Source organism: Calliphora vicina, chromosome 1, assembly GCF_958450345.1.
Source record: "Calliphora vicina chromosome 1, idCalVici1.1, whole genome shotgun sequence".
In the NCBI taxonomy this organism is placed as follows: domain Eukaryota; kingdom Metazoa; phylum Arthropoda; class Insecta; order Diptera; family Calliphoridae; genus Calliphora; species Calliphora vicina.
The window spans coordinates 97,398,766-97,424,236 of record NC_088780.1 but is presented as its reverse complement, the minus strand read 5'-3'; the positions used below and the strand labels follow the sequence as shown (position 1 = coordinate 97,424,236).

General features: G+C 31.0%; 4 protein-coding genes across 4 annotated transcripts; 1 reads left to right on the top strand and 3 right to left on the bottom strand.

The window, feature by feature from the left end:
- The first annotated feature begins 3,953 nt into the window (after positions 1–3,953).
- On the top strand, positions 3,954–4,588 carry mRpS18C (mitochondrial ribosomal protein S18C). Its single transcript, XM_065505074.1, has 2 exons — positions 3,954–4,091; positions 4,158–4,588. The coding sequence occupies exons 1-2, from the start codon at positions 4,058–4,060 to the stop codon at positions 4,535–4,537; spliced, it is 414 nt and encodes a 137-aa protein (XP_065361146.1). The 5' UTR covers positions 3,954–4,057; the 3' UTR covers positions 4,538–4,588.
- On the bottom strand, positions 4,585–5,290 carry LOC135954703 (uncharacterized). The gene has a single exon (XM_065504959.1). It carries the CDS (start codon positions 5,283–5,285, stop codon positions 4,590–4,592), a length of 696 nt encoding a protein of 231 aa, XP_065361031.1. The 5' UTR covers positions 5,286–5,290; the 3' UTR covers positions 4,585–4,589.
- Positions 5,291–9,225: 3,935 nt separating this feature from the next.
- On the bottom strand, positions 9,226–19,963 carry LOC135963382 (RING finger protein 37). Its single transcript, XM_065515213.1, has 2 exons — positions 18,974–19,963; positions 9,226–12,191 (listed from the first exon to the last, which is right to left on the bottom strand). Exons 1-2 carry the CDS (start codon positions 19,676–19,678, stop codon positions 11,250–11,252), a joined length of 1,647 nt encoding a protein of 548 aa, XP_065371285.1. The 5' UTR covers positions 19,679–19,963; the 3' UTR covers positions 9,226–11,249.
- Positions 19,964–22,493: 2,530 nt separating this feature from the next.
- Positions 22,494–24,775, bottom strand: LOC135963381 (sphingomyelin phosphodiesterase-like). Its single transcript, XM_065515212.1, has 5 exons — positions 24,611–24,775; positions 23,630–24,536; positions 23,026–23,566; positions 22,784–22,963; positions 22,494–22,721 (listed from the first exon to the last, which is right to left on the bottom strand). The coding sequence occupies exons 1-5, from the start codon at positions 24,723–24,725 to the stop codon at positions 22,560–22,562; spliced, it is 1,905 nt and encodes a 634-aa protein (XP_065371284.1). The 5' UTR covers positions 24,726–24,775; the 3' UTR covers positions 22,494–22,559.
- Positions 24,776–25,471: the final 696 nt, after the last annotated feature.

Here is a 25,471-nt window from a genome sequence, read left to right as displayed (position 1 = left end):
TTATGTTAATAATGTTACTGTATTTCGCGAAATGAAACTTCCTTACAAACGAAAAAAAAAAAAATAAGTATGAAAGGCAGGAAGAACCATATTAAAATTTATTACAGGTTATTTTAGATTTCTTTTGTTAAACATTTTTATAAAGGAAGTTAATAAGCAGCCAGCTGATAAGTTTTATTTTGTTTAACAAAATTTTTTTAAAAAAAAAAGTTTGAAATTCAATTACTTTGAGAACTGCATGTGATGTTTTTATCAAATATGGTTTTGATTTGTTTAAATTTTAGGGGTTTATTCAAACAACCCTTTTTGAAATATGCAGTTTATCTTTGTGAAATTGAATGTTTCAAAAGGTTTTAAATTATTATTATTGAAGAAGTCTAAGGAATTTAAAATGGCATAAAGTTAATCTTTGTGTTCTCATTAAGGTATTATTTTTGCCTCTAATAATTTCTATAGTAGGCGAGGAAGGCCTACTTTCAAGATGTTGCCTATATCTCAGATACTATGTTCTGTGATTTGGCAGATTTTTTTTTAATTCAATTCGCAATTTTCGAGAAAAAAAAAATTCGGAAATTTTAATTTTTAATTCCTTTTCACTTCTCATTTTTCTTAATACTTAAGAGAAATTTTTGGAGAAACTTGAAGAACTAACTAACTAACGGTCAGCTAGTAAATAATAAAATCTGAAAAGTCTTAAAAATAACCTACAAAGAGTGAGTCAGAAAAAGCCAAAACTTATTCTTGGTCCAACAAATTATTATTTTTTAATCAGGTTAGCTTTTAAAAATACAGTGGTTGACAAAACAATGGAAACTTTTCCAAATAGCCCAAAATTTAAAATATTTTTTTAAAATAAAAAAAAATTTTTTTGTAGTATTTTACTTGTATAGTTTTATTTATATAAATTAACTGGAAAACAAACAACATAATTAATTATATTCTGAAAAAAGGGAACAAAATTAAAAATATTCACTATTTCGCTACAGACAAAACAATGGAAACTTTTAAACTTGTGCAAGAAAGAAGTGTAAAACTTCTTAAGAGAACGATGTAAAAAGCATCCTGTTTACAGTTATTTTATTTTTAAATTCTGGTAATTTTTCACAATTTCTTTTTCTAAGTTTTTCGCATAATTGCTTTTTTTCAAAGTTAACGAAAATGGCTAAAGTTAAGATTTGTGAAGACTTAAAAAATAAAATAATTAACGATTTTAAAGCTGGTTTAAAACAAAAAAGTATCTGTGACAAATATTCAATAAATAAATGAGCAGTTTCAAAAATTATAAAGAAATTTCGTGAGACCGGTTCTGTAAAAACTCAACATTTAGGTGGAAGACCTCGTAAGACTACTCCTAGACAAGATAATTTAATAGCGAGAGAGTTCAAGAAATTCCCAAAAATAACTCCTCGAGACGTTGTGAATAGCCTAAAATTAGAAATAAGTACCCGAACAGTTAGTCGCAGGGCAAATGATGCTGGTCTTGGTTGCTATCGTCCTGTGAAAAAACCACTAATTTCTAAAAATGAGACTTTTCCGACCAATACAAATAAAATTTAAGAGGCAGTGATGTTAGAACGTTTGTAAGACGACCGAAGGGAAAAAGATTGGATCCAAAGTACACAAATAAGAATGTAAAGTTTGGCGGTGGCAATATTATTGTATGGGGATGTTTTTCAGGGCAAGGTATGGGCCCAATTCATATTATAAAAGATACCATGACAGGTATAGGATACAGAACCATATTAAACGATGTTATGTATCCATACGCTGAGGAAGAGATTGGAGATTCCAACACGACAACGACCCGAAACACACCTCTAGGGTTGTAACCGAGTGGTTACAATCAAACGAGGTACGTGTTTTGAAGTGGCTTGCCCAATCGCCAGATCTCAATCCCATAGAAAATCTATGGGAAATTGTAGATCGTAAAATAAGGACCCAAAATTACACCAGGAAGGAAGATTTATCGGAGGTGGTTATAAGAGAATGACAAAATATTTCAAAGGATACCATTGACTCTTTAATTGGTTCAATGCATCGTCGAAGTGTAGCAGTTATAAAAAATAAGGGATACCCAACAAAATATTGAGTTATTGCAAAGTTTAGACCATATTTGTTAAAAATAATACCTAAGTTTCCATTGTTTTGGCAATGCCGTAATAAAGAAATCGTTTAATTTTGTTTTCTCATTTTTAGAATCTAATTAATTATGTCCTTTGTTTTTTGTTAAATTAAGTTAATAAAAGTATACAAATAAAATACTACAAAAATGTTAAAATTATTTCAGATTTTAAGCCACTAAAGAAATATTTGGAAAAGTTTCCATTGTTTTGTCAACCACTGTGTGTCTTGACATAAAAAATAATAATACATTTAAAAATTCTAACAAAAATTAAAATCTCTTTAATTCTGAAAGCAACATTTTGAATTTTGCTAAAATCAACGTTAATAAAAACAAGTAAGAGTGCTATATTCGGCTGTGCCGAATCTTATATACCCTTCACCAAATTATACTTAAAAATTTTAAATATTTTTAAGTAAACAAAATTTAATTTTTTTTTTGCAGTTGTTTTTTTCAGTTTTTGGAAAAAAAAATTTTCGATTGTTAGTTAAAATTTTTTTTTTTAAATTTTAAATTTTCTTTTTAAATTTTAAAATTGGCTTAATCGACTCCGCTATCTATAAGGATCCAGAATATATATACTTTATAGGGTCGGAAATAAAAAATGTAGAAATTACAAACGGAATGACAAACTTATATATACCATTCTATCGAAGGTGAAGGGTATAATAATAAATAAAAGATACAAAATAATCAGATGAGTATCAATAAAATTGAACTTAAAAAATAAACATCCCATTAAAAAAATCTAAAAGATGCCAAAATAAAATTTGTTTATTTTTTATTTGACAAATTCAATTTTGACAAAACCTATGTAGGTACTTGTCAGTAAGAAATATTGTGTTGTCGAAACGCTCTCACCTTACTTATTACATCATGGACGCTATCAAAATAATTAATTTTTATTAAAGTGCAAAACCCTCTATCTGATCATTTCATACATACACATTGAATATTTTTGAAAAGCAAAACCCTCCATCTATCATAAAGTCCCACAATAATGCAAAATTTTAAAAAACAATTGTATGTGAGATTCAGTAGGTGCTTTTAAAAAATATTGTAGAATACCGAATTTTAATAACTCAAGTAATACGCGAAAAAAACTGTTTTATGGATCTCCTGAAAAGTTGTGTTTTTCAAGATAGAGGGTTTTGAATATAGGCCCTCGATATGTACATCGGATTCAATTTAACGTTTGGTAAAATTATAACTAAGTTTTTAATGATTCATTAGTAAGATTTATCCTAAATATCTTAATTTTATTTTTAAATAGTTTCATTGTGTGCAATTGATTCTGAAAAAGTTTTTAAATTTAAATTTTCAACTCTTAAATGATTTTAACTTAACATTAACCCCCATTAACATGAAGTTTGGTTATGTGTTAACTAATAGTTAAACTGACAGTTTTCATACAAAAATAATTTTAACCGACAGTATAACTATTAGTTAACACATAACTAGACTTCGTGTTAATGGAGGTAAGAGGTGAAATATTAGTAACCTAAGATTTCGGACTCACATGTTATTTTTTTCTATGATCCACCAATTCCCATTGATTTTCTTTATTTCGAAACACAAAATATGAATTCTGTTTCAGCGACTCTCCAAAATATTTGATTTTGCTCATATAGGTATAAATATTACAAATACTTTTTTCAATTTATTTCTTCCTCACTTTTTTATATTTTATTTTTAAACACAAATTAATTTTTTTTAAACTTTTTTATTAATTTTATTATACAGTACTTTGCTTTTTATTCGAGACAAAAACCCTTTGAACAAGGTTGTCATTTGAATGTTGTTGTTTACAAATACCGAACACTTCCTTAGCTGTCATTTATTACACTGCATTGAACAGCTGTTGAATAAAACATTTTTACAGCAGGTTTTCTGTGGTCGCATTTTCGAGTTTTTGTTTAAAGTTTTTAAATTAAAATGTTAAAATTAAGCAAATTCGTAGCACAAAATGGTAAATTATTAATTAAACATCACATCTGTTCATTTATAAATGTTATTTTCTTTATTTTTTTGTTAGTGAATATCAGCAATTTAGCTGGCATACGTTTGCTGGGAGTTTCTGCTGTAAAGGCCTCAACATCTACAAATCCAGATGAACCTGTTGACATCAAGAATCCCTTCGAAAAGGAACGTAAGGTGTGCCTATTGTGTAAACATGACATAACGCCCGACTACAAGAATGTTAAGCTTTTGTCACAATTCCAATCGCCATACACCGGCCGCATTTATGGTCGCCACATTACCGGATTATGTAAACAAAAGCAAACAGAGGTGGAGAAAGCCATAATAAGAGCCCAAAATTGCGCCATGATGCCAACGTACCATAAGGATTTAGATTTTATGAAGGATCCTAAATTGTTTGATCCCGAGAAGCCTATCAGACCACACAAATATTAACTTAATATTTTGAATAAAATACAATTTGTTTTTGTTTAATATTTAATTAGACTTATTCGTCAATGTATTTAATCATTTCTTGTGGTATATGCAATCGTTCTAAAAGGGTGGCTGTTTCTAAACGGGGCTCAATATGTTCTTGCAAATCAAGCAGAGCTGAGGAAAATCCAGTTTTCCATACATTAACAGCCTCTTGGAGATCTTGAACTTTTTTCACATGCTCTTGCCGGGATTTAAGCTCTTTACGCGCAATTTCTATTTGCTTCAATATATCTTCTTTATTAGTTGGCTTTAATTCAGTTTTAGCATTCTCTTGTTTTTCATGCGTTTCTTTTTCTTCTGCATCTTCTTTGTCCAGTTCATTGGCCAAATAAAATTCTAATCTTTTCTTGGTCATTTTTTCTCTCACCTTTTTACTCAACGCTAATCTATAGGGCCGACAATTTGTACTTACGGCTAGTCGTTGTAAATCTGAGGTATTTGTACTCTTGGGAGTTCCTGGTGTATTAACAGCATGCGTCGTCGCCCCTTCATTTTGTTCTAAATTTTTATAATTTATTTTGACATCACTTTGTGGCAACCTCCTTCTAGGTGTGGAGGCGGGTGTGGTAATTTCTATAAATTTATTTTTTGCTACAGATCCCAAAGCTTTTTTTGCACTGCTGTCCTTTAAGATGCTACTGCTGCGTCTCAGACCCAGTCTTTTTGTTTGTTTCGGCGTTGAAAAATTATCATTTGTTGGATTCATTTTATGTTAATTTATCACAATTTCTTGTTTAATTTTCTATAATAATACTTTATTCACTATAATTAACAGACTAAAAAAATCTCACAGAAAAATTTACGCGCAAAATTCACAACTAAAAACACTATTTGAAAGTTTTTTTATAAAGAAATTCTTATTGACATTAAAGTACTGTATAAACATGATTTGCCATAGTGTCATCGCTAAAAGCCTCGAAGTATAATGTTAGTAAAAAATATGGTAAAAATTTATATTTTCAAGATTATAAAAACTGAACTATGTTTAAAATTTTGATGAGTTACCCGTTCTTAATTTTATATAAAAACAATGTTTAATAATTATTTTATTTCCGATATTTAGCTACTTCATTGAGTAGCATCTTCAGGGGGAAAATTTAAACAATTCATTTTTTTCCTGAAGATGCTATCAATGAAGTAGAAATATATCCGAAAGAAAAAATTATTAAACACTAGCGGATACCACGTACTACTACTAATTTTTTTACCAAACAAAATAATTTTTGCCTAAATTTTAAATTGGATTTTTTGTGCTAGCTTTATTAGTTCCGGAGATATAGATATATCGATTTTAAGTTTTTACCCATTTTTAACCCCTTTCCAAAAATCTCTTAGTGGATTTACACATCGCACAGTGGTTTAGAAACATTTTTTTGGAAATAATTCGGTATCTTGTTTTGAGCTGAGGTGTTTTCGAGTTGATTTACGTTTGTTCATCACGTATGTACCTATCTCAAATTTTTTAAAAAAATCTCCAAAAATCCATTTATGTTCCGAATGAGAAAATTAAATTTTAAATATAAATAGTCCTTGAGAAGATCTACAAAAATATGCTTACAAGTATAGGATATCTCTATTGGTTGAAGAAATATTCAGGTTTATTGATTATTTTTTTAATTTTGCTCGATCTTTTTATGGTTTCTTAGATATGGTGGGCCTACGCAGGGTCGAAATTTATTTTTAAAATATCAGCTATATTGGCGATAAAATTCTAAATAAAATAAAAACAACTTCCTAACAGTTATCTAGTCCCTATAAAAAGTTATACACATCCAAAGTTGGAAATTGTAAAAAGGGTTGTATTTTTTAAGTTTTTTCCCAAAAAAGCCGATATATTTTTTTTGTAGAAAAAAATTTTCTTCGGGACTTAATACAAAAGCGTGTAAAGATAAATTTGGCTCACTTAAGTGGATACAACACCCCCCAGACCTATCAGTTTTTTGCAACACATTTTCCCCTTTTTAGGAATTTCGGTATTTGAAAATTAAAATTGTCAAAAAGTCTAATGCCGTTGATTTAAGGACATTTGAGTCTATATTGGTTCCAAAATTTGTTATTGTATCTTTAACTGTTAAAATTTTACATTAATTCAAATTTTATATTTTTATTCGTGGTAAATCACCATATTATATTTTTTTTTAGTTTTTAAGGTAAATGACGTCCCAAACTTTTATAAAATTATTTAATTTTACTAAAATATGAAACGTGATAATTCATTGCGTGATAAACCCGTCTTCCAGTCTTCAATAACTTCAATTTTAAATTCACTTGTTCCTTGCCATTGTTTATTTTTTTCACAATAAACTGTATAAAACTTAAATTATACTGTATGTAATTTTTTAAGTCATGGAAATATAACCATATACGGACACCAGTACATGATAAAAGACCAGAAAAAGGCCCGTGTCTCCCCCGGCCTTGGTGTCATTTTTGCAAAAAAGTGATAATTTTCTTAGGCTCATATCTTGCAAACATTTCGGAATTTTGATTTACTCTCTGAGGCAATGTTGTCGCCTTTCTCATAAAGAACAAAAATTGTAAGCATAGAAAATCCAAAAAATGAATTTCCAAGACTTTAAAAAAATCTAAATAAAGTTTTGTAATGTATGCTTTAGTTTATAATAATTTAATAGTTTATGGACCAAAACACTTAATTCCTTTAGTTTTTTCTTACTAACTTATATTGACCCACCTAAACGGTGTTATCATTTCCAGGAAGTTCATTTTTTAGAAAGTTGTTAATTTTGATCTTAGGTATATTTTTGTAGTTGATTGTTTCCTTGAATTTTGAACGGTTTGCTACCTATGGACCTGAACTGGGCAAAAAAAAATCGTATATGGTTATATTTTCGTGTTGCACTGTGTTATACACACTATGCCTTCCTTAATTTTTATCTTCTGAAATTTTTAAATGTATTCGTTGTGATTCCCGTTAACTCACATTGCAAATATATAGTAGCGTAGTCAAATTAAAATACAAGTTAATAAAATATTGCAAAATACATCCCAAAAAAAACTTTTTTTATCAAAAAAATTATTATGATTTGTTACTCGTGTTTTTTGTAAGTCCAGATTTTCGTTTATTTCGATAAATGGTACGATTATACATATATCATATTTATCCAAAAAATCTCGACTTAAAAAAAACACGAGTTAGGGCCTTTCTATATTAAGGTAACGATGGATAGACGAGTAAAACGAGCTGGAAGTCACAAATTAAATCCAATTTTAAATGTAGTTTTTCAATGGAAAACCATCTATCTTTAATAAAATTGCCAATAATGCAAAATTAAAAAAAAATATGTATATGGAGCGAGCTTAAAAATATATTGTAGAAGAATTTAAATTTAAAGCTTTCTAAGAATTATAGTCTCTCGAAATGTTTTACCTTTAAAAAATACTATTTGAAAACCGGTTGGCAAATGGCTGAGTTACGGTCGTTTAAGTTTCATACAACTCACCTTTTTCAAAAATATTTTATTTTCTACACGCTCTAATTTTATCGTGAGAAATATCTTCAAAATTGCGCACAAGTTTTACATGGATAACCAGCCAGACGGACATCGTTTAATCGACTCAAAAAGTGGATCTGAGTCGATCTGTATACTTAAAGGTGGATGTTAGGCTAACATTTTTGGGCGTTACAAACATTTGCACAAATCCAATATACTATCCTCTCCACTATAAAAATACATTGTTGAAGAATTTAAAATTAAAGCTTTCTAAGAGAGATTTAAATATATAGTCTCTCGATATGTTTTACCCTTTAAACAGAAAATACTATTTGAAACCCGGTTGGTAAATGGCTGAGTTACGGTCGTTTAAGTTTCAAACAACTCACTTTTTAAACAAATTTTTATTTTCTTCATGCTCTAATTTGATCGTGAGTAGGTAAAATAAGTTTTTCATAATCTTGTGAAAAATCATACAAAAGAGAACACGTAAGTAATTAAAAATCGATTCTTAAAAGGCAAAACTCTCATCTTTCAAACAAAAGAAAAAATTTTAAAATCAATTTCAAATGATAATACTTATGATCGGGGTTGTCATAGAATCCAATCATGGTCGGAATCGGTTTTGAAACCGACAAAAAAGGTACATTTGATTTATGAAATCCAATGTAATTTTTTGTTTAATCGATAAAGAATTTAATTCTAGATCGAATATAAAACAAATAATTTTCGGTTTCCCAAGACCAATGTACTTTTTCATTCGTCTTCAAAACCGATTCCGACAATGATTGAATTCTATGACAACCCCGGATGTTTCGAGATGGAGGAAAACTTTAAGTATTTGCGTCTTTTATGGACTCCAACAAAACAGAATTGCTAAATGTTGTTGTTGTGTAGCAGCAGTGTTTGCTGAGTTGACAGCCCTTGGCCGAGTGAACTCGGGTCATTCCGGTGCGTAGAACCGGCTGTCGTGGGAATGCTAAATAGTTGTTGTTGCTGGGTTGGCAGCCCTTTGCCGAAGATCTTCGGGTCATTCCGGTATGTAGAACCGGCTGTCGTGGGAATGAGAATTGCTACATGAGAATCTCTGTTTATTTTATCGTTTAGTTTTGTATCACTGTGTAATTTTCAGGTCGTGTTTCTCTGTGTAATTTCTTATCACATGTAAAATTTCAAATAAAAAATATGCAAATATTAAAGTTTTCTATATGATTTTATTCATAGATATTTTATTTGTATTATTGTTTATTAATATTTATTCAAATATTGTTGTATGTTGTATGCATTATAATGATAAATCTAATTATATGGGTTTCTATATATATATTAGATTATATGTTTGTATGAGTTGTTAATTATTTTAAATACGGATGAATTGTTTGTTATATTGTATGTTAAATTTCTAAACAGCTAATGATGTTACTTAATTTTTTTTTATAACTTTATTTATTTGTATTTTATGTATATGTAAAATAGGTTTATATGAAAAAATATATATGATATATTTTATAACATGGTTTATATGTATGTTTGTTTTAGCAAATTATTAGATTTCTGTTTGACTTATTAATTAAATTGTGGTTGATTTAAGGAAACATACGTTTCATTTATTTGAGGGTTTTCTTGTTGGTTCGCTCGCTTATTCATTCTTCGTCACTCTAACGTAAAAGAAACCTTGCTACTAAACTGTATTAAATGAAATAATAAACGAAAATTAGCATAAAATTATATTTTGTGTGTATATGGATAATTTGCACTGTTGATTTTAGAGTGTTGTAAAAAAAAAACACAAATTACAAAGGTTTTTAAAAATAATTTAATAAAGCTATTATAAATGAACGTTTTTATTTTCAAAAAAAAAAATTATTATAATTAATATTTATGCTTTAATGCACGGTGGTAGAATATGAGATAAATTGTTTAAACAAAAAAATGTGTGTTTACACAAAATATACTGTTAAACTGAGTTTTAAAAACAAAATTAACAAATTTTTAGCACAATTCCAAATTAAGTAAAATAAATTTAAATGTATGAATATTTTTTATTTTATTTTAATTTTAACACTTTTTTTTAATTTCTTTAATAATTTAAGAAACAAATAATATAAACATAATGAATAAACAATTTTATTTAAATAAACCAACTAAAAACTCAGTTACAGCATATTTTACTTATAAAAAAAACTCAACTACAATTCACGGTAATATTAAACATGGTTGCGTAAATTCGAATTTGAAAGATTTTTCAATTAAAATAGATTCCTAGTTATTGCAAGTTTTCTATTCTATAATATTCTTTGCAGCTGCCATATTTTTTTTTTATCATTTATTCAATTTTATTTAAATAGTTCTGAGTATTGAAAATTTATTTCATTAAAATGTTTCATTTATGCTGCCACTTTTTCTAATCTTCCACTCAATTTTAATTTAATAGTTTTGAGTAAATTTTTATAGGCTCATTCTCTTTCTTTGTTCTTTCCTGTTTCAAATATAATTTTGCGCAACCACGTCTCATATATCCCATCTTAATAAAAATCTATTTTCTAAAGCTTAAACAAAATTATTTGAAAAAAAGTAACCTGCTTTTGACAATAAACTAGATTAAACAAATTGACGACTAATGAAAGCAAATAAATTAAATAAAATGTTTGTCTAGGTTCAGCTAACACAGCACTACTCTGCGGATTATTTAACATTTTTAATAAGGTCCGAATCAATTTCATTTGGATTTTTTATCCTTGCACTCATGTGTAAAATTTGAGGTCATCTCTTGTGCTTCTCATACGTTTAGACAAATGTCAGTGAGTAATATTGTACTTAAATTTTTGAGAGGAGGCTAAAAATGTACAATGGAATTCCAAGAATTTGTTAAAAAAAACGTTTAATGCAGTTTTTCCAGCTGACTTTTAAGCTGATCAAAGTTAGGTGACAACAACTTTTGAATTTTGTGCTGCTCTATTAGATCCATTACTATTGACAACCTGCTAATCTAACCTTTATAATGATTTCATTTGTGCAATTTTGAGAAAAACTCTATTGAAAGTAAAATGCATGGGAAGTGTACATATCTAAACCTTTTTGCAAACAAAAATATAAATAATACTCTTTAAAACCTCCTCCTATGTAGGAAGTGTGCTGGCTTTGCTGTTTTTTTTAACCTTTTTAAGAAAAACAAACAAAATAAAAATTTAATTCTCCTCCTTCTTCTTGCTATTCATTCACAATTTATGATAACGTTCCACATCCGAGGAACGAAATGTTATACTACAAATGCATTTTTCATCACGCGTAAGCGTAACCAAACACTCGCGACACACCAAATGGCGACAAGTTTGTATCTCGTATGAAAACTCTGTGGTCTGGCATTTAATACAACACACGGGCTGTGGTGTGGGCGCCAGGGGCAATTGTGAAAATCGTGTTATTTTCTGTAAAGCTTGCTGTATGGCCTGATCTATGCCGGAGGAGGTGGAAGTTGCTGTGGCAGAAGTGCTGGTGGTAGTGGTGTTGGCAACATTGGCTTCCCTGGTTAAAGTGGAACATTTAGCGAATGAAGCTGTTGCCGTGGCAGAAGTCTGGGTAGCTGTGGATGTCAACAGCAGGGGATTGGAGCAGGAAGTTAAGGTGGTGGAGGAAGTGACCGAGGTAGTGTATTTCTTGTTTAGACGGGATTTACTGGCTGTGATTGTGGTGTAGGGGGCAATTGCTGTTGACTCCATAAGTCGGGCACGTTTGGCTGGCAAAGCATACTTCGAGTTTGAGCCAGCTGTGCCAATAAGACCAATGGTGCTGCTGCTGTCTGCGGATGATAGTGTTGCTGTGGCTGAAGTTTTATAAGCTTTCGATAGAGATGAATAAACACCGGGTGTGTGTTGATGACAGAGACTAGCAAATTGCGAGGCATGTCTATTTTTACTGCGTCTTACTCGTGAGCTGCCCAGTGAACGTGGTACAGTTTTAAAGTGTTCAGAATTCTCCATTAGGAACTTTTCAATGCGTGCTTTGAGGGCTAAATTCAAGATAGCCTTGCGATGTGGTGTAAATTCAAGACCTGTAAAGGGATCCGAAGGTAAACGACCCCATTTAGCTTCTTCTTCGGAGTGCTTATCGATTGTGGATTGATCGACCACTTTGCCGGATGGTAAAACGGTTGGAAAGATCTGCAAGATAAAATTATTTAAGGTTTAAAAATATAAAAACACTGATTATTCATAAATAAAATATAGTTCTAATTTGAAATGAATTTTCATACAAATTATGAAAAATATTTTTAGATCATTATTATTAAAAGATTTGCAAAATGTACCAAATAATTTTTTTTTATATATGTACATTAGAGTGCTCCAAAAAAATAAAATTGCGAATTTTGACCGTCCCCCCCTCTAGAATTGTTCTATGTATTGTAGAAACATATTGTGTAAAATATTAGGATGATAGGATAACGTTAACTGGTGGCGCAACGACGCTGAAGTTTTGAGGTGCATTTATAAGGGGAAAATATGCAATTATTTCAGTTTTTGTAAACATTTTGCCATTAAATAATGACTTTAACAATTTAATTTAAAAGAATCGAAATGTGTACGTAATTGTCGTTATAATAAGATATAAAAGACAAAAATTGGTGAAAAAATGTTAAAGTTATTAAAAAATCGCCAGGCCATTAACGTGTCTCATGCCACTAGAACAAGAAATGTATGAACAAAATTAACATATTTTGAGAAATATTAAAATAAAAGCTTATTTTTACTTAAAATATATCCATATTTACTTGTATATGAGTTTTTGTCCTCGTAGGATACCGTTAACCTATTCGCAGGTATGACCAAAAAAATTAAATTTTTTTAACGGCAGTTTCAAAACTCCAATTTCAAATTTTTAAAAATTTTGTTAAACAAATTTCAGAATTTTTTGATCATCACATGGGAATTTATTAACAACATAATAGGGAATAATAATGTGAAAAAAGTATGTCAATACCTCCTATAGTTTTTCCGTACCTGCGATATAAATTTTGCGATTTTCGAGAAAAACTAATTTTTTGGCCAAATTTTGGGGAATGACCAGAATTTCCTTACTGTAATGATTTTTAAGTAAAAGCTATTCAGAATAATATAGTCCAGGTAATTTTAAATATAGTATGAAAGTTTTACTAAAATCGGAAAACTTTAACCCTTAAATCGTGAAGGTCAAAGGTCAATTTTTTCAATATATGGAATTTCTCATGGAAAGATAGCGAAATATTATATATTTTTGGGCCGATTTTGATGAAACTTAAGAAAAATGTAAAATGAAGTCTAGTATTCACAATAACAGTACAAAAATGGAAATTAACCCTTAAGAGTACTTGGGGTCAAAATTAATGTGTTTTTCGTGATTTTAAAAGTTGAGGGTCATTTGGACCCCAAGTGCTATTAAGGGTTAATTTCCATTTTTGTACTGTTATTGTGAATACTAGACTTCATTTTATATTTTTCTTAAGTTTCATCAAAATCGGCCCAAAAATATATAATATTTCGCTATCTTTCCATGAGAAATTCCAAATATTGAAAAAATTGACCTTTGACCTTCACGATTTAAGGGTTAAAGTTTTCCGATTTTAGTAAAACTTTCATACTATATTTAAAATTACCTGTACTATATTATTCTGAATAGCTTTTACTTAAAAATCATTACAGTAAGGAAATTCTGGTCATTCCCCAAAATTTGGCCAAAAAATTAGTTTTTCTCGAAAATCGCAAAATTTATATCGCAGGTACGGAAAAACTATAGGAGGTATTGACATACTTTTTTCACACTTTTATTCCCTATTATGTTGTTAATAAATCCCCATGTGATGATCAAAAAATTCTGAAATTTGTTTAACAAAATTTTTAAAAATTTGAAATTGGAGTTTTGAAACTGCCGTTAAAAAAATTTAATTTTTTTGGTCATACCTGCGAATAGGTTAACGGTATCCTACGAGGACAAAAACTCATATACAAGTAAATATGGATATATTTTAAGTAAAAATAAGCTTTTATTTTAATATTTCTCAAAATATGTTAATTTTGTTCATAAATTTCTTGTTCTAGTGGCATGAGACACGTTAATGGCCTGGCGATTTTTTAATAACTTTAACATTTTTTCACCAATGTTTGTCTTTTATATCTTATTATAACGACAATTACGTACACATTTCGATTCTTTTAAATTAAATTGTAAAAGTCATTATTTAATGGCAAAATTTTTACAAAAACTGAAAAAATTGCGTATTTTCCCCTTGTAAATGCACCTCAAAACTTCAGCGTCGTTGCGCCACCAGTTAACGTTATCCTATCATCCTAATATTTGACACAACGTGTTTCTACAATACATAGAACAATTCTAGAGGGGGGGACGGCCTGTACCTAGAAAGTTTTTTTCGTCCATACAATCTTGGAGCACTCTAATGTACATAGTTTAAATGGGGTCAAATTTCAGCTTCTTTCAATTAATTTTGGTCACAGTCCTAAATTTAGTTTATACAGTACCAAAGTTAACATCTCTAATTATCGAATTATTTACATACCCACAAAAGTAAACAAACTTGTCGAGCACAAAAACAAACATTACCTCCGTTATACACGCAATAGGAGTTTATCAAACAAAATGTATAAAAATACTTTAGTTAAACCCATAATTCCCAAAAATCCACCCTACAAAATACACTATGGTTGCATTGAATCGCCTGATTATGGTAAAATATTTACAGCGTATTATGTGGAAGAAAAACATCTACACATTTGCCGTTTTCAATTTGCATTGAAACAAACTTTGGAAGAGTTCGCAATTGATTTGCAAAAATCCTGGCCACAATCGCAATGTATTCAGGATAATAAACAAACAACAGAAGTATTTTGTAATTATTTACAAGAACAAAAGGAAACACGTGACGTTTATGTAGTGTTAAAGGGCAGTGAATTTCAGATGAAAGTATGGTCGGCCTTGCTGGGTATTCCTTTTGGAGAGGAACGCACTTATGGCGAAGTTGCAGCAATGATTGGTAATCCAAAAGCTGCTAGAGCAGTGGGTAATGCTGTTGGTAGTAATAATATTGCTATATTTATACCATGTCATCGTGTCAAAGCTAGCAGTAATGATGTGTACAAATATGGTTCGGGTAGTGAGTTGAAAAAGAAAATTTTGTCAAATGAACAAAAAATAAAATAAATTAATAAAAATAAATGAAATTAATGTAATGATGTCGAAAATTCTTGGTCAGGAAAAAAGTTCTGTCGGATGCAAATAGGGTTTGGAGTTTCCCGTTTAATATTTTTTCCAGGAAACGGGATTGAAAAATTAAATTTCCCGGGAATCGTGTTAAAATTTCTTTTCCCCCGATTTTGATATATCGTTGGTCGTATTTTCTATGGCATTTTATACGTCGTTGGAAATGTCTTTCATTATATATTCATATTGTCTATGTTAATTGCTTAATAATCCAGATATATATCAACAATTGATGGCCGATTTTCCCAAATTTATATAGCAACCGAAAAAGGACTGTACCGGTTATATTCATGTATCGATCATGTATGTAACTTATTTGAGCTGATTTAAACAGACATACGGACATAGCTATCGATAATGAGCCGAATGAAAAACAAGTAAGAGAGCTAGACCCCTTTCACACTAGGCAATTTAGTTGCGCAAGTCTCTTGTGTTTGTAGATGAAAGAGGTAATGTCGGGTTAAGGAGAAGAAAATTTTACATGCTGTTTTGTGTTGGGCAAGAGACTTGCGCAACTAAATTGCCTAGTGTGAAAGGGGTCCTATATTCGGTTGTGCCGAATCATATATTTTTCCCGATTTTGACCTATTGTAGGTCCAATATACTATAGCCTTATATACATCGTTGCAATGGACTTTGAAATATCTATCATTAGATATCAATATTGTCTATTTTAATGACTTAGTAATCCAGATATATGTAGATCAAAACAAGTAAGAAAGTATGGTCCAAGTAAATGAGTAAAAATATTTTTCTTTTAAAATATCAATAATTTATATTCGTGAGTGATTTTCGGAAGTGGGCCTTATATGGGAGCTATGACCAATGATGTACCGATCACCATGAAATTAGGTCGTGTGATTTATGTCTATATGAAAGTTATTTATGTTGAATTTTGTGTATATACCAACATTTTTAAGTGATTTAAGCACGTTAAAGTGATTTTCGGAAGCTATGACTAATTATGGACCGATCGTAACAAAATTTGGTGACATGAATTTTGTATATATAAAACTTATTTGAAGCGAAATTTGTGTAGATACCTATATAAATTAAACATTTATGACCGATAAAGTCCAATTTCGAGAGGACATTTGTATGGGGGCTAGGTGAAATAATGGACCGATTTCAGCCAGTTTCAATAAAAAATGATATGTACCTAATTTTATAGAAATATCTTCAAAATTGCGACCTGTACTCTGCGCACAAGGTTTACATGGACAGCCAACCAACCAACCAGCCAGCCAGACGGACGGACATCGTTTAATCGATTCAGAAAATGATTCCAAGTCGATCGGTATACTTTAGGTGGGTGTTAGACCAATATTTTTGGGCGTTACACACATCTGCACAAACGCATAATACCCTTCCCACTATGGTGGTGTAGGGTATAAATAGGTTAAAGTCGATGTAGTCCCGGTTTTTTCCTTATATCTCAGCCATGTATTGGCCGATTTTGTCGATTTTAAAAGGCAACCAAGTCGGAAGAATTCCCGGGGGCTACGCAAAATTGATTTCAACATACAGAAGGAAAGACGGACGATCCAGAATGTATATCATTTCTGGGGTCTCAAATGAAAAATGTAGAAATCACAAACGGAATGACAAATTGATATATACCCTTGCCACTCATATTGAAGGGTATAATTAACATAATTGTTTGTCGTTGTTATACAACTGCCAGCATTTAAAATTACAAGGGTTTAAATTTGTGTAGAAATTAAGTTATTATTATCACAAACAATTTCATCATAATTTATACAGTACTTTTTTATACGCAATTTATCATCCCTAATAATCGAAATACTATGTAATTGACATTTATACAAAAAGCAAACAATCTAGTTCTCAATAAACCCAAACGCATTCCGTAAAATAAGCGCGTAAAATAAATACTAAATAAAATGTACAAAAATATAATTATAAAACCTATTATTTCTACAACTTCACCCACTAAAATAAACTATGGTTTCGTTGAAACTCTCAAATATGGTCAGCTATTTCTTGCCTATTATCTAGAGAAAAATCTATACATTTGTTATGCCCACTTTACAAATGGTAAAATTATGGAAAAATTTACAAATGATTTGCAAAAACTTTGGCCAAATTCAGAACTTGAACACGATGACAAATTAACAAAGGAGGTGTGGGACAAATATGTGACAGAGCAAAAAGTAATGCAGGAAGTTTGTGTGATTTTAAATGGCACTGATTTTCAAAAGAAAGTATGGTCGACCTTGCTGGAAATACCTTTTGGCGAAGAACGAACTTATGGCGAGTTGGCGGTGGCGATTGGAAATCCCAAAGCTGTTAGAGCATTGGCAAGTGCTGTAGGAAGCAATAATATTGCAATGTTCATACCTTGTCATCGTGTTAAAGCTAAAACGGGTGACTTGCACAAATATCGTTGGGGTGGTGATTTGAAGAAGAGAATTTTGTTAAATGAACAAGAAAATAAATAAGTAAAATGTAATTATATTTAAAATAAAATATTTGTTTGTAGTATGAATCAGTAATAAAATACACTTTATTAAAAGAATCATAATCTATATAAATATATAAATGTCTTTGTAAGTTTGTTTGTTTATTTGTTTGAGCATCACGCCTTTGTTGGGATAAGAAACAATCGTTTTACTAGTTCTGAAAGTCCAGAACTTTTTTTGGAAAATTGAAAAAAATTGAGTCGAAAACAATGATTCGTTATTTCTGTATTATGCAGTGCTTGAAATTCTGCATCGATTAGTGTAAAAATTTCCAAAGCCATAGGGAAATTTTTCAAGTTATTGCCATTTTTAGCTCCAAAAAATATTACCATTTTAATTTTTTCTCCAAAATTATATTCACGTAAATGAGTTATACTTTCAGTATGCAAAATTAACTTATGTATGTATTTAGTAATTAGTAAGCAATTAAATAAACTACCAGTATTTATTTTTGTGGTCGCTCTGGAATTGTTATGTCTAGTTCTAAGATGTGTTTTTTTTAAGCCGGATGGAACTTGAAATTGTTATAAATTCCACAAAAGTAAATCTTTATCAATTATTTTTTTTAATCAAAAAACAGGGCTAACATTGGAAAATGATTTTGGGCATATGGCCACCATGGCTGTCCTATTTTCGACCACTTTGGCATTGAATTGATGGTATGTCACAAATAAGGTCCGATGATGCCACAAGCATGTAAATCTATAACTGATTTTCAAAGTATATTTGGATAATTTGGCAGCGTTGTTCAAGTATCTATCTATTTATAATGATTTACCAGAGTATACTGTTCCTAAATGTCAAAAAGTGAGGACAGTTCGTTTGACAGTTAACCCTTTAGCAAGATCTGCCAGGCATAAAAAAATACCCTTTATTATTAAAATTTTGGAAAATGTATTGCAAGATTTTATAAAATAAATTCCCCGGTAGTTTTTTTCCCTATTCAAATTCTATGTTAAAAAAAAGAAAATGGAAAAAACTCCTGGGGATTTTTTTTTCATAATTGGGCTGTTTATTTTATTAGAAAGCCTAACATTTTATCAATATTATAAAAAATTAAAGTTTTCTTTTGTAAACGCATTTACAAAATATAACTTTTCGAAACTAAAGATTTTCTTTCTCTATTATTTCAACAATTGTTTCTCTTAAAACTAAAGATACATGCAAACAAACTGATTTCTTTTATTTTCAACAAACATTTTCTAACTCACCATCAGTTCCCATGTTATAGCATCTAGGAACTCTTCCGGTATTTTAAGCGATGATTCCTTATTCAATTCTGGTATCGATCTCGATGGTGATCTTTGTCCGGCATCATCATCACGCTGACGCATGCCACCATAATCATAGGGATTGGTAATTTCATTCCATATACTCTTGACTAACTCCCTATCGGCTTTGTCCAGTGAGCGAGCAGGCAAACCCCATACCTGTACCTTACGCAAGACTGGTGCACAATTTTGAGTGGCACGTATAATCAATTTAATACTGTTGGTGTTTGACAGCATTTTGTGGGCTGTCTTGAAGAAAAACACTTTCTCGCTCGACTGCTGTTCGGAACTCTTCGAACTGTAGTCACTTTGATAGCAAAATGTCAATGAATCGACATCTTTGGCCAAATCACGCACATACGCAACACGCTCCCAAATGCCCTCGTATTTGCCGTGCAGCTCAAATGCTGTTGACCTTAAAGCACCCTGACTGTTCCAGAGTTTAATCACCTTCAAGTCGATGGCCTTGGGGAATTCAAAGACAATCTCAATCGGTGGCTTGCTCACCGAGAAGGCCATGAAGCCACGCTGCAACTGTTCGGCATCGTCGGCTATTAGGTTGGAGACACCATAACCATCTTCACAGATGCCATCGCACTCAACCGTGGGTTTTAATTTGGGATTGAGGAAATTGATTAAACTCATTAAAAAAACGAATGAATTATTGTTCGTTAATGCCTCGACAATTAAATAAATCAAACACTATTTCATATACACACTTTGCTTCCAGGGCTTTTGGAATATGGATTTTTCTTTTTGTGTCTATTGTTCTTTTTAAAAACTGAATAAAATTGTGTGATTTATGTAAAAAATGGCGTCACTTGCGATTGCTTTGTAATTATTTGTACGAAATTATGTTTTTTTTTTTCGTTTTCGTTTGCTCTTCCTCCTGCAGCAATTCCTACTACGGCAGCCACTACATTCACACACACTGAGTGTTGTTTGTTGTTTTGTTTGCACATGACATTTTCCATTGACTGAAATACAGCTCTATAAAGTGTCTAACAAAATGAAATGTCAATAGATTTTGGCAACACCCTGTGTAATAACTTTAGTTTTCGCGGTTTACCGGCCAGTCGACAAGTGTTCTTATTGGATATTTTTTATTTCTTAAAAAAACTGGTAAAACTCAGTATTTAATTTAAAAAAAAGTGCGGTGCGTAATAGTTATACGGAATACATACATATGTTTAAGAAATCTTGTGTAAATAAGAAAAATTATTGAGTAAAAATTGTTATAATTTCTATATCATTGTGCAAATGCAAAAGATTGTGTAAAAGGGAAATGATAAAAGTACAAATGAAGGAAACCGGAATTGACAGCCATCAGAGTGGGTGCTTGGCTTAGCTAAAAATCTTACCAAATTATTTGAAAATTTAAATTAACGGTTCAGGAAATAGTCATAAATTGAAGTTAGAGTTTTCCGGTTTTGTGTTTAAATTAAAAAGGCAATTTTGAAGGGAAATGATAAATAAAGGAAACCGGAATTGACAGCCTTCAAATTGGGTGCTTGGCTTAGCTAAAAATCTTACCAAATTATTTCATAATTTAAATTAACGGTTCAGGAAATAGTCATAAATTGAGGTTAAAGTTTGCCGGTGTTGTGTTTAAATTAAAAATGCAATTTTTAAACAGATTGATTTTTAAACAGTCAAGACAAATATTAAATAATTTGAAAATTTATAGTGACGGAATTGACAGCCGACAATTGGCTTAGCTAAGATGTTTACCAAAATGTTAATTGAGGAAATACTAGTCATAAAATGCATTTAATGTTTTGCGGTTTTGTGTTTATATTAAAATAAACTGATTTTATTTATACCGGTAAAATTTATTGATACGAGATTTCCTTCAAATAAAAAGTGGATTTAACAAAAAAAAAAAAAGAACATGATACTGGATATAATAATCACACTAAAAATGGAAAAATTGTGTATAAGACAGAACAAGTTGTGCGATATAGTGACAAATTATTCTAAAGAAAAACAAAGCAAGCTACCTTAGGCCAAAATAAGAAGACATCAACTGCATTACCAGTGGACCTAATGAAAAGTTATTGGAGTAAAGGTATGTCAAACCAGAAAAAAAATAATTAGTATAGTACAATTTATAAACGCCACATTTAAGTGAAAGACAAATTTATTTAGAAGAACAAATATGCTTTTAGATAAATTTTTGTTAACAGAAAAAATTATGCCCATGTTATTAGACAATTATTTTGTGGTTTACCTCAGAGTGGAGCACAAATCCCGCTGTGAAATGTTCAAAAATTTCTTGATCTATATGCTGATCTTTTTTGTATTCAGTTAACCTGTCGCAGATATTATTTTAGCCTTTTGTTTCCACGAGTAATTAAATTGTAATTACACCAATACCCCGGTTTAAGTCGCTTCGTTCTGCGTTTCGAAGTTGCGTCTTTTTAAAATGTCTGTGATTTCGAAGTTGCATCGATTTTGTTTCAGTTTCCGTCGCATGGCTTCAGTTTGGGCCGCATGTCTTCGAAGTTGCGTCGTTTGTACTTCGATGTGCGTCGTTAATATGAAAATTTTTGTACCGAAAAATCAGTTTAAATCAGCTAAAATTTTTAATCTCGGAACCAATTAAATGAAAATCAATACAATTAGCGACGCCAACCGGGGTATTAGTGTCTACAATTTATGTACAATATTCAAACATTTATGACCAATTAAGAACTATTTCGGAAAGACATTTATATGGTGGCTAGGTAAAAACGGTCTATGTTTTAGTCTACGTCCTAGGGCCAAAATAAATTGCGACCTAACCAGTTAGATGGACAGACCAATGGATTTGTTTAGATATTCTTTAACTTTGATTTTAAAAAGTAACCTGCCGTTAATGATAAATGTAATCTCTTACACTGCGTATAGACCAATGAGAATGAAACACATACCCGAGGCACGAACATTAATCAGTTTTATGCACAACACGAACGAGGTTTGATAAAGTTTATTATTACCCAATTCAAAAATGTATATCGGGGGCCTATATTCAAAACCCTCTATCTTTGATTTTCACGAAAATTACTTTTTGATGGTAAAATATTCAGTAAAACAGCCCTCATCTAAGTATGGTGTGAATTTTATAACAAAAATATTTTTTTTTACTATTTTATTTGCATTTTTGTTATTTCTCTATCTTATACAATTTATTTTTGCCGAATGCAAAACCTTCATTCTATCTTTTCAAATAATCAATTTTCAAAATTTTTTTTGGAATAATTTCTTTTGAAATTCTTTTTTTACTTACTAATTTGTGCAAGCTGAACATGAATTTTACATTTTTCAATCATTTATCAAAATAGCGAATGCCAATTCTGAATTGAATTACCATGAAAATAAATCGTTAAAGTTGGAGTTTATTAAATTTTACACCAAATTTGTTTGAAAAAAAATTGCGTAATTTGAGTTTCTGGAAAACTAGTTCGTACAAAAGTGTTTTATTGTATTTTAAAATATTTCTTCACAATTACTATTTCTAAAAAATCTTATCACAACTTGATTATTTTTAATAATTTAATGATTCCTTTAACTTCGCCTTCAATTCATTGCATCTGGCGGGTTCATCATAGATAGTTCTAACCAAATGGCAAATGGTGTTTAACAAGCAACGTTCATCACAACCAGCCTCCAATTGGGGAGTAGCAGATGTCATTTTATATTTCCAATACTAAAATAATAACATTTAGCTTACTTTATAAATGTATAATTTAAAAATAAATTTAAACACACCTGCAGCAATACTTCCGGTTCAGCAGCCATCTTTTCAAATAGAGCATCAATACCGGCCGGACTTAAATCTTGGGTAAATTCAGTAAATTGATATTCCTTAAACCATTTGGGTGTAGCTTGAGCACCCAGTTCATTGGCCTCAGTCACATTGAAGATCCAAGTATGATGATCAACAACTTGCTAAAAAGTTAGCACAAGTTAGAATTTGTAGGTTAAGAGAGAAAAATTAAAAGAAAGCTTACATAAGTTAAAGGTTCTATGTCATAGGTTCTATAATTGGGATTCTTGAAAGAGTATGAAGTCAAACTGCCACCATTCCAGTAAATAGCCATGGCATGACCGTTTTGGGAGTAATGCAAATTCATTTCATCCTTGTGAGTATGACCACCAAAGATGCCACCAATAATATGACTGTAGCGCTCAATAATACGATTATATTCACGAGCCCACACAGTCCAGCAATCAGATTCTCCAGAAGGAATATGAGCCAAAATATGCACATGTTCACCTGCTTTTTCGGCAGCCAATAGAGTTTCTTGCAACCAGTCTAATTGAGGTTGGCTGGTGGCGCTACCATCCAAATAGATCCACCAATTGTATATATAACAATCATTGTTGTTCAAGGAAATGATGCGGAAACCAGGTTTGGGAGAGACAGTGTAATAACCACCTTTCAACACGGTTTCTTTAGCTTCGGCGGGTAACCAACGTTGCCAATTGCTCCATAAATGTTCATACAACCAGTAAACATTTAATTCAGCGGGTACATCTTCATTGCCAAAACTTTAAGTTGAGAGAAAACAAGAAATTATTTAGATATAAAACCAGTTTTTCTCTTTTACTTACACATTGGTAGGATGTGGCTCATGGTTGCCAACAGAAGGGAAGATTTGTATGTCAGGGAACTTCTCAGCCATCAAATCATTTATTTGAGTCAACATGGCTTTGTTGCCTTCTTTAGAGGTGGTCCAGACATTATGTGGCACAATATCACCAGTTTGATAGATGTAATCAATCTTTTCATGTGTTTCCATGACATGATCGAAAGCATTTTCAACCATATGCAAAGGAGCATCACAATAACGATAATCACTCCAGTAGCCAGCCTTAGCGGATTCAGACACTCCACCCTCTGGATTCAAACGACAACACAAGGGTTCTTCACACTCCGCCGAAGCACCTACCTTATAATCGGGATCAAAATGTATGTCAGTAATTTGCACAATATTCAAATCGTTATCAGTTTTCTGAGGCACTTTCGATTTGGGAGCCGTTAAAAGACCCTTGCTCTTGTCAACTTTAACACTCCAGTTGAACTTATCCTGTTTAACTTTACAGAATCTTATGGGTAAAGTGCCACACAATGAGCGAGTGTCAGCCAAAGAGTTCATGATAATGTAATGCAAAATTGGCCAATTCAAGTCCACCAAACCATTGCACACTTCTGGAGTTTGAATTTGGAAACGATTGCACAATTCTAAAACCATTTTTTTGGTATTCGATTCAGCATTGGAGCCATTCAATTCACCGTCTTCAGCTCGGAAAGTTTCGACGGCAACATTGGCCACAGCACGACAGGTGGTGCACATAACGAACTGATCGGCTGAATGTAATTCGGCTATGCTTGTGGTGAACATGTCCTTTTTGCTGTGCGATTTGGCCAATTGGGTGGAGAGTTGCTTTAAGATGGATGATTCCACACCAGTTTCTAGGAATCTAATATATTCCTCGGAGAATTTATCGGCAATGTCCTCTAAAAGCAAAAGCATAAAAAAGAAAGATTTTTTCAAAAAAGGATCCACTTTTTTTCTTAAAACTTTAACTTACGAGAAATTGCTGAAAGAGTCTCGTCATCTTGATCAAAATCCACCGGCACACCTGGCAAATTCAAACCATTGACCGCTACAGCCAACAAGGCAAACAACATTAATTTTCTTAACATTTTCTGGAAATACTTTTTGCAATTACCCACTAGACCTACTCTCTACGTGTTCGAGTCTAAAAATGGACTAAATTTGTTCTTCGGCCGTGCTAGTTTTATATTGAAAATATTGTAAAACTAACAAAGTGTTTTAAAAATAGAAAATTATTTATTATTTATATGTAGTTCAAGAAAACTGATTAAATTACAAAAATATAAAAACTGCAAAATAATACCAAATGTTCTTTTGGTTATCTTAACTGCTATAATTGACGTTAATTTAACGAAGAAAAAAAAACAAACTAGACTTTAATAAATTAAACAAAATAATCAACCAAAATATAATAATTTATGTACTGATATTAGAAAATTTAGTAAATTTATGAATGAAATTGATTGAAAAGTGAAATTGGCCTAAAAGATAGTGAAAATCACACCATATGTACAGGGAAACTTTTTAGAAGTATCCTGGAATTTAATGGAACTTTCTTTTCTGTTCTTTACTTTGCGTAGAATTTTATATGTATAACAATATTGATCAGATATTCTATTACAGACCATTATAAAGTTCTTAAATTTATAATTTTTTGAGCGATAGATATGGTAGACTTTTTATACCCTTCGCCATGAGTGGCAAGGGTATATACAGTGACCGATAAAATTCTACATACGACCATTATTTTCGTAACTCGCGGACTTCTAAACCATAATAAGTAAAAGTAATGATGCAGTTTTATTTCAAATGCATTTTTATTAATATAACAAAA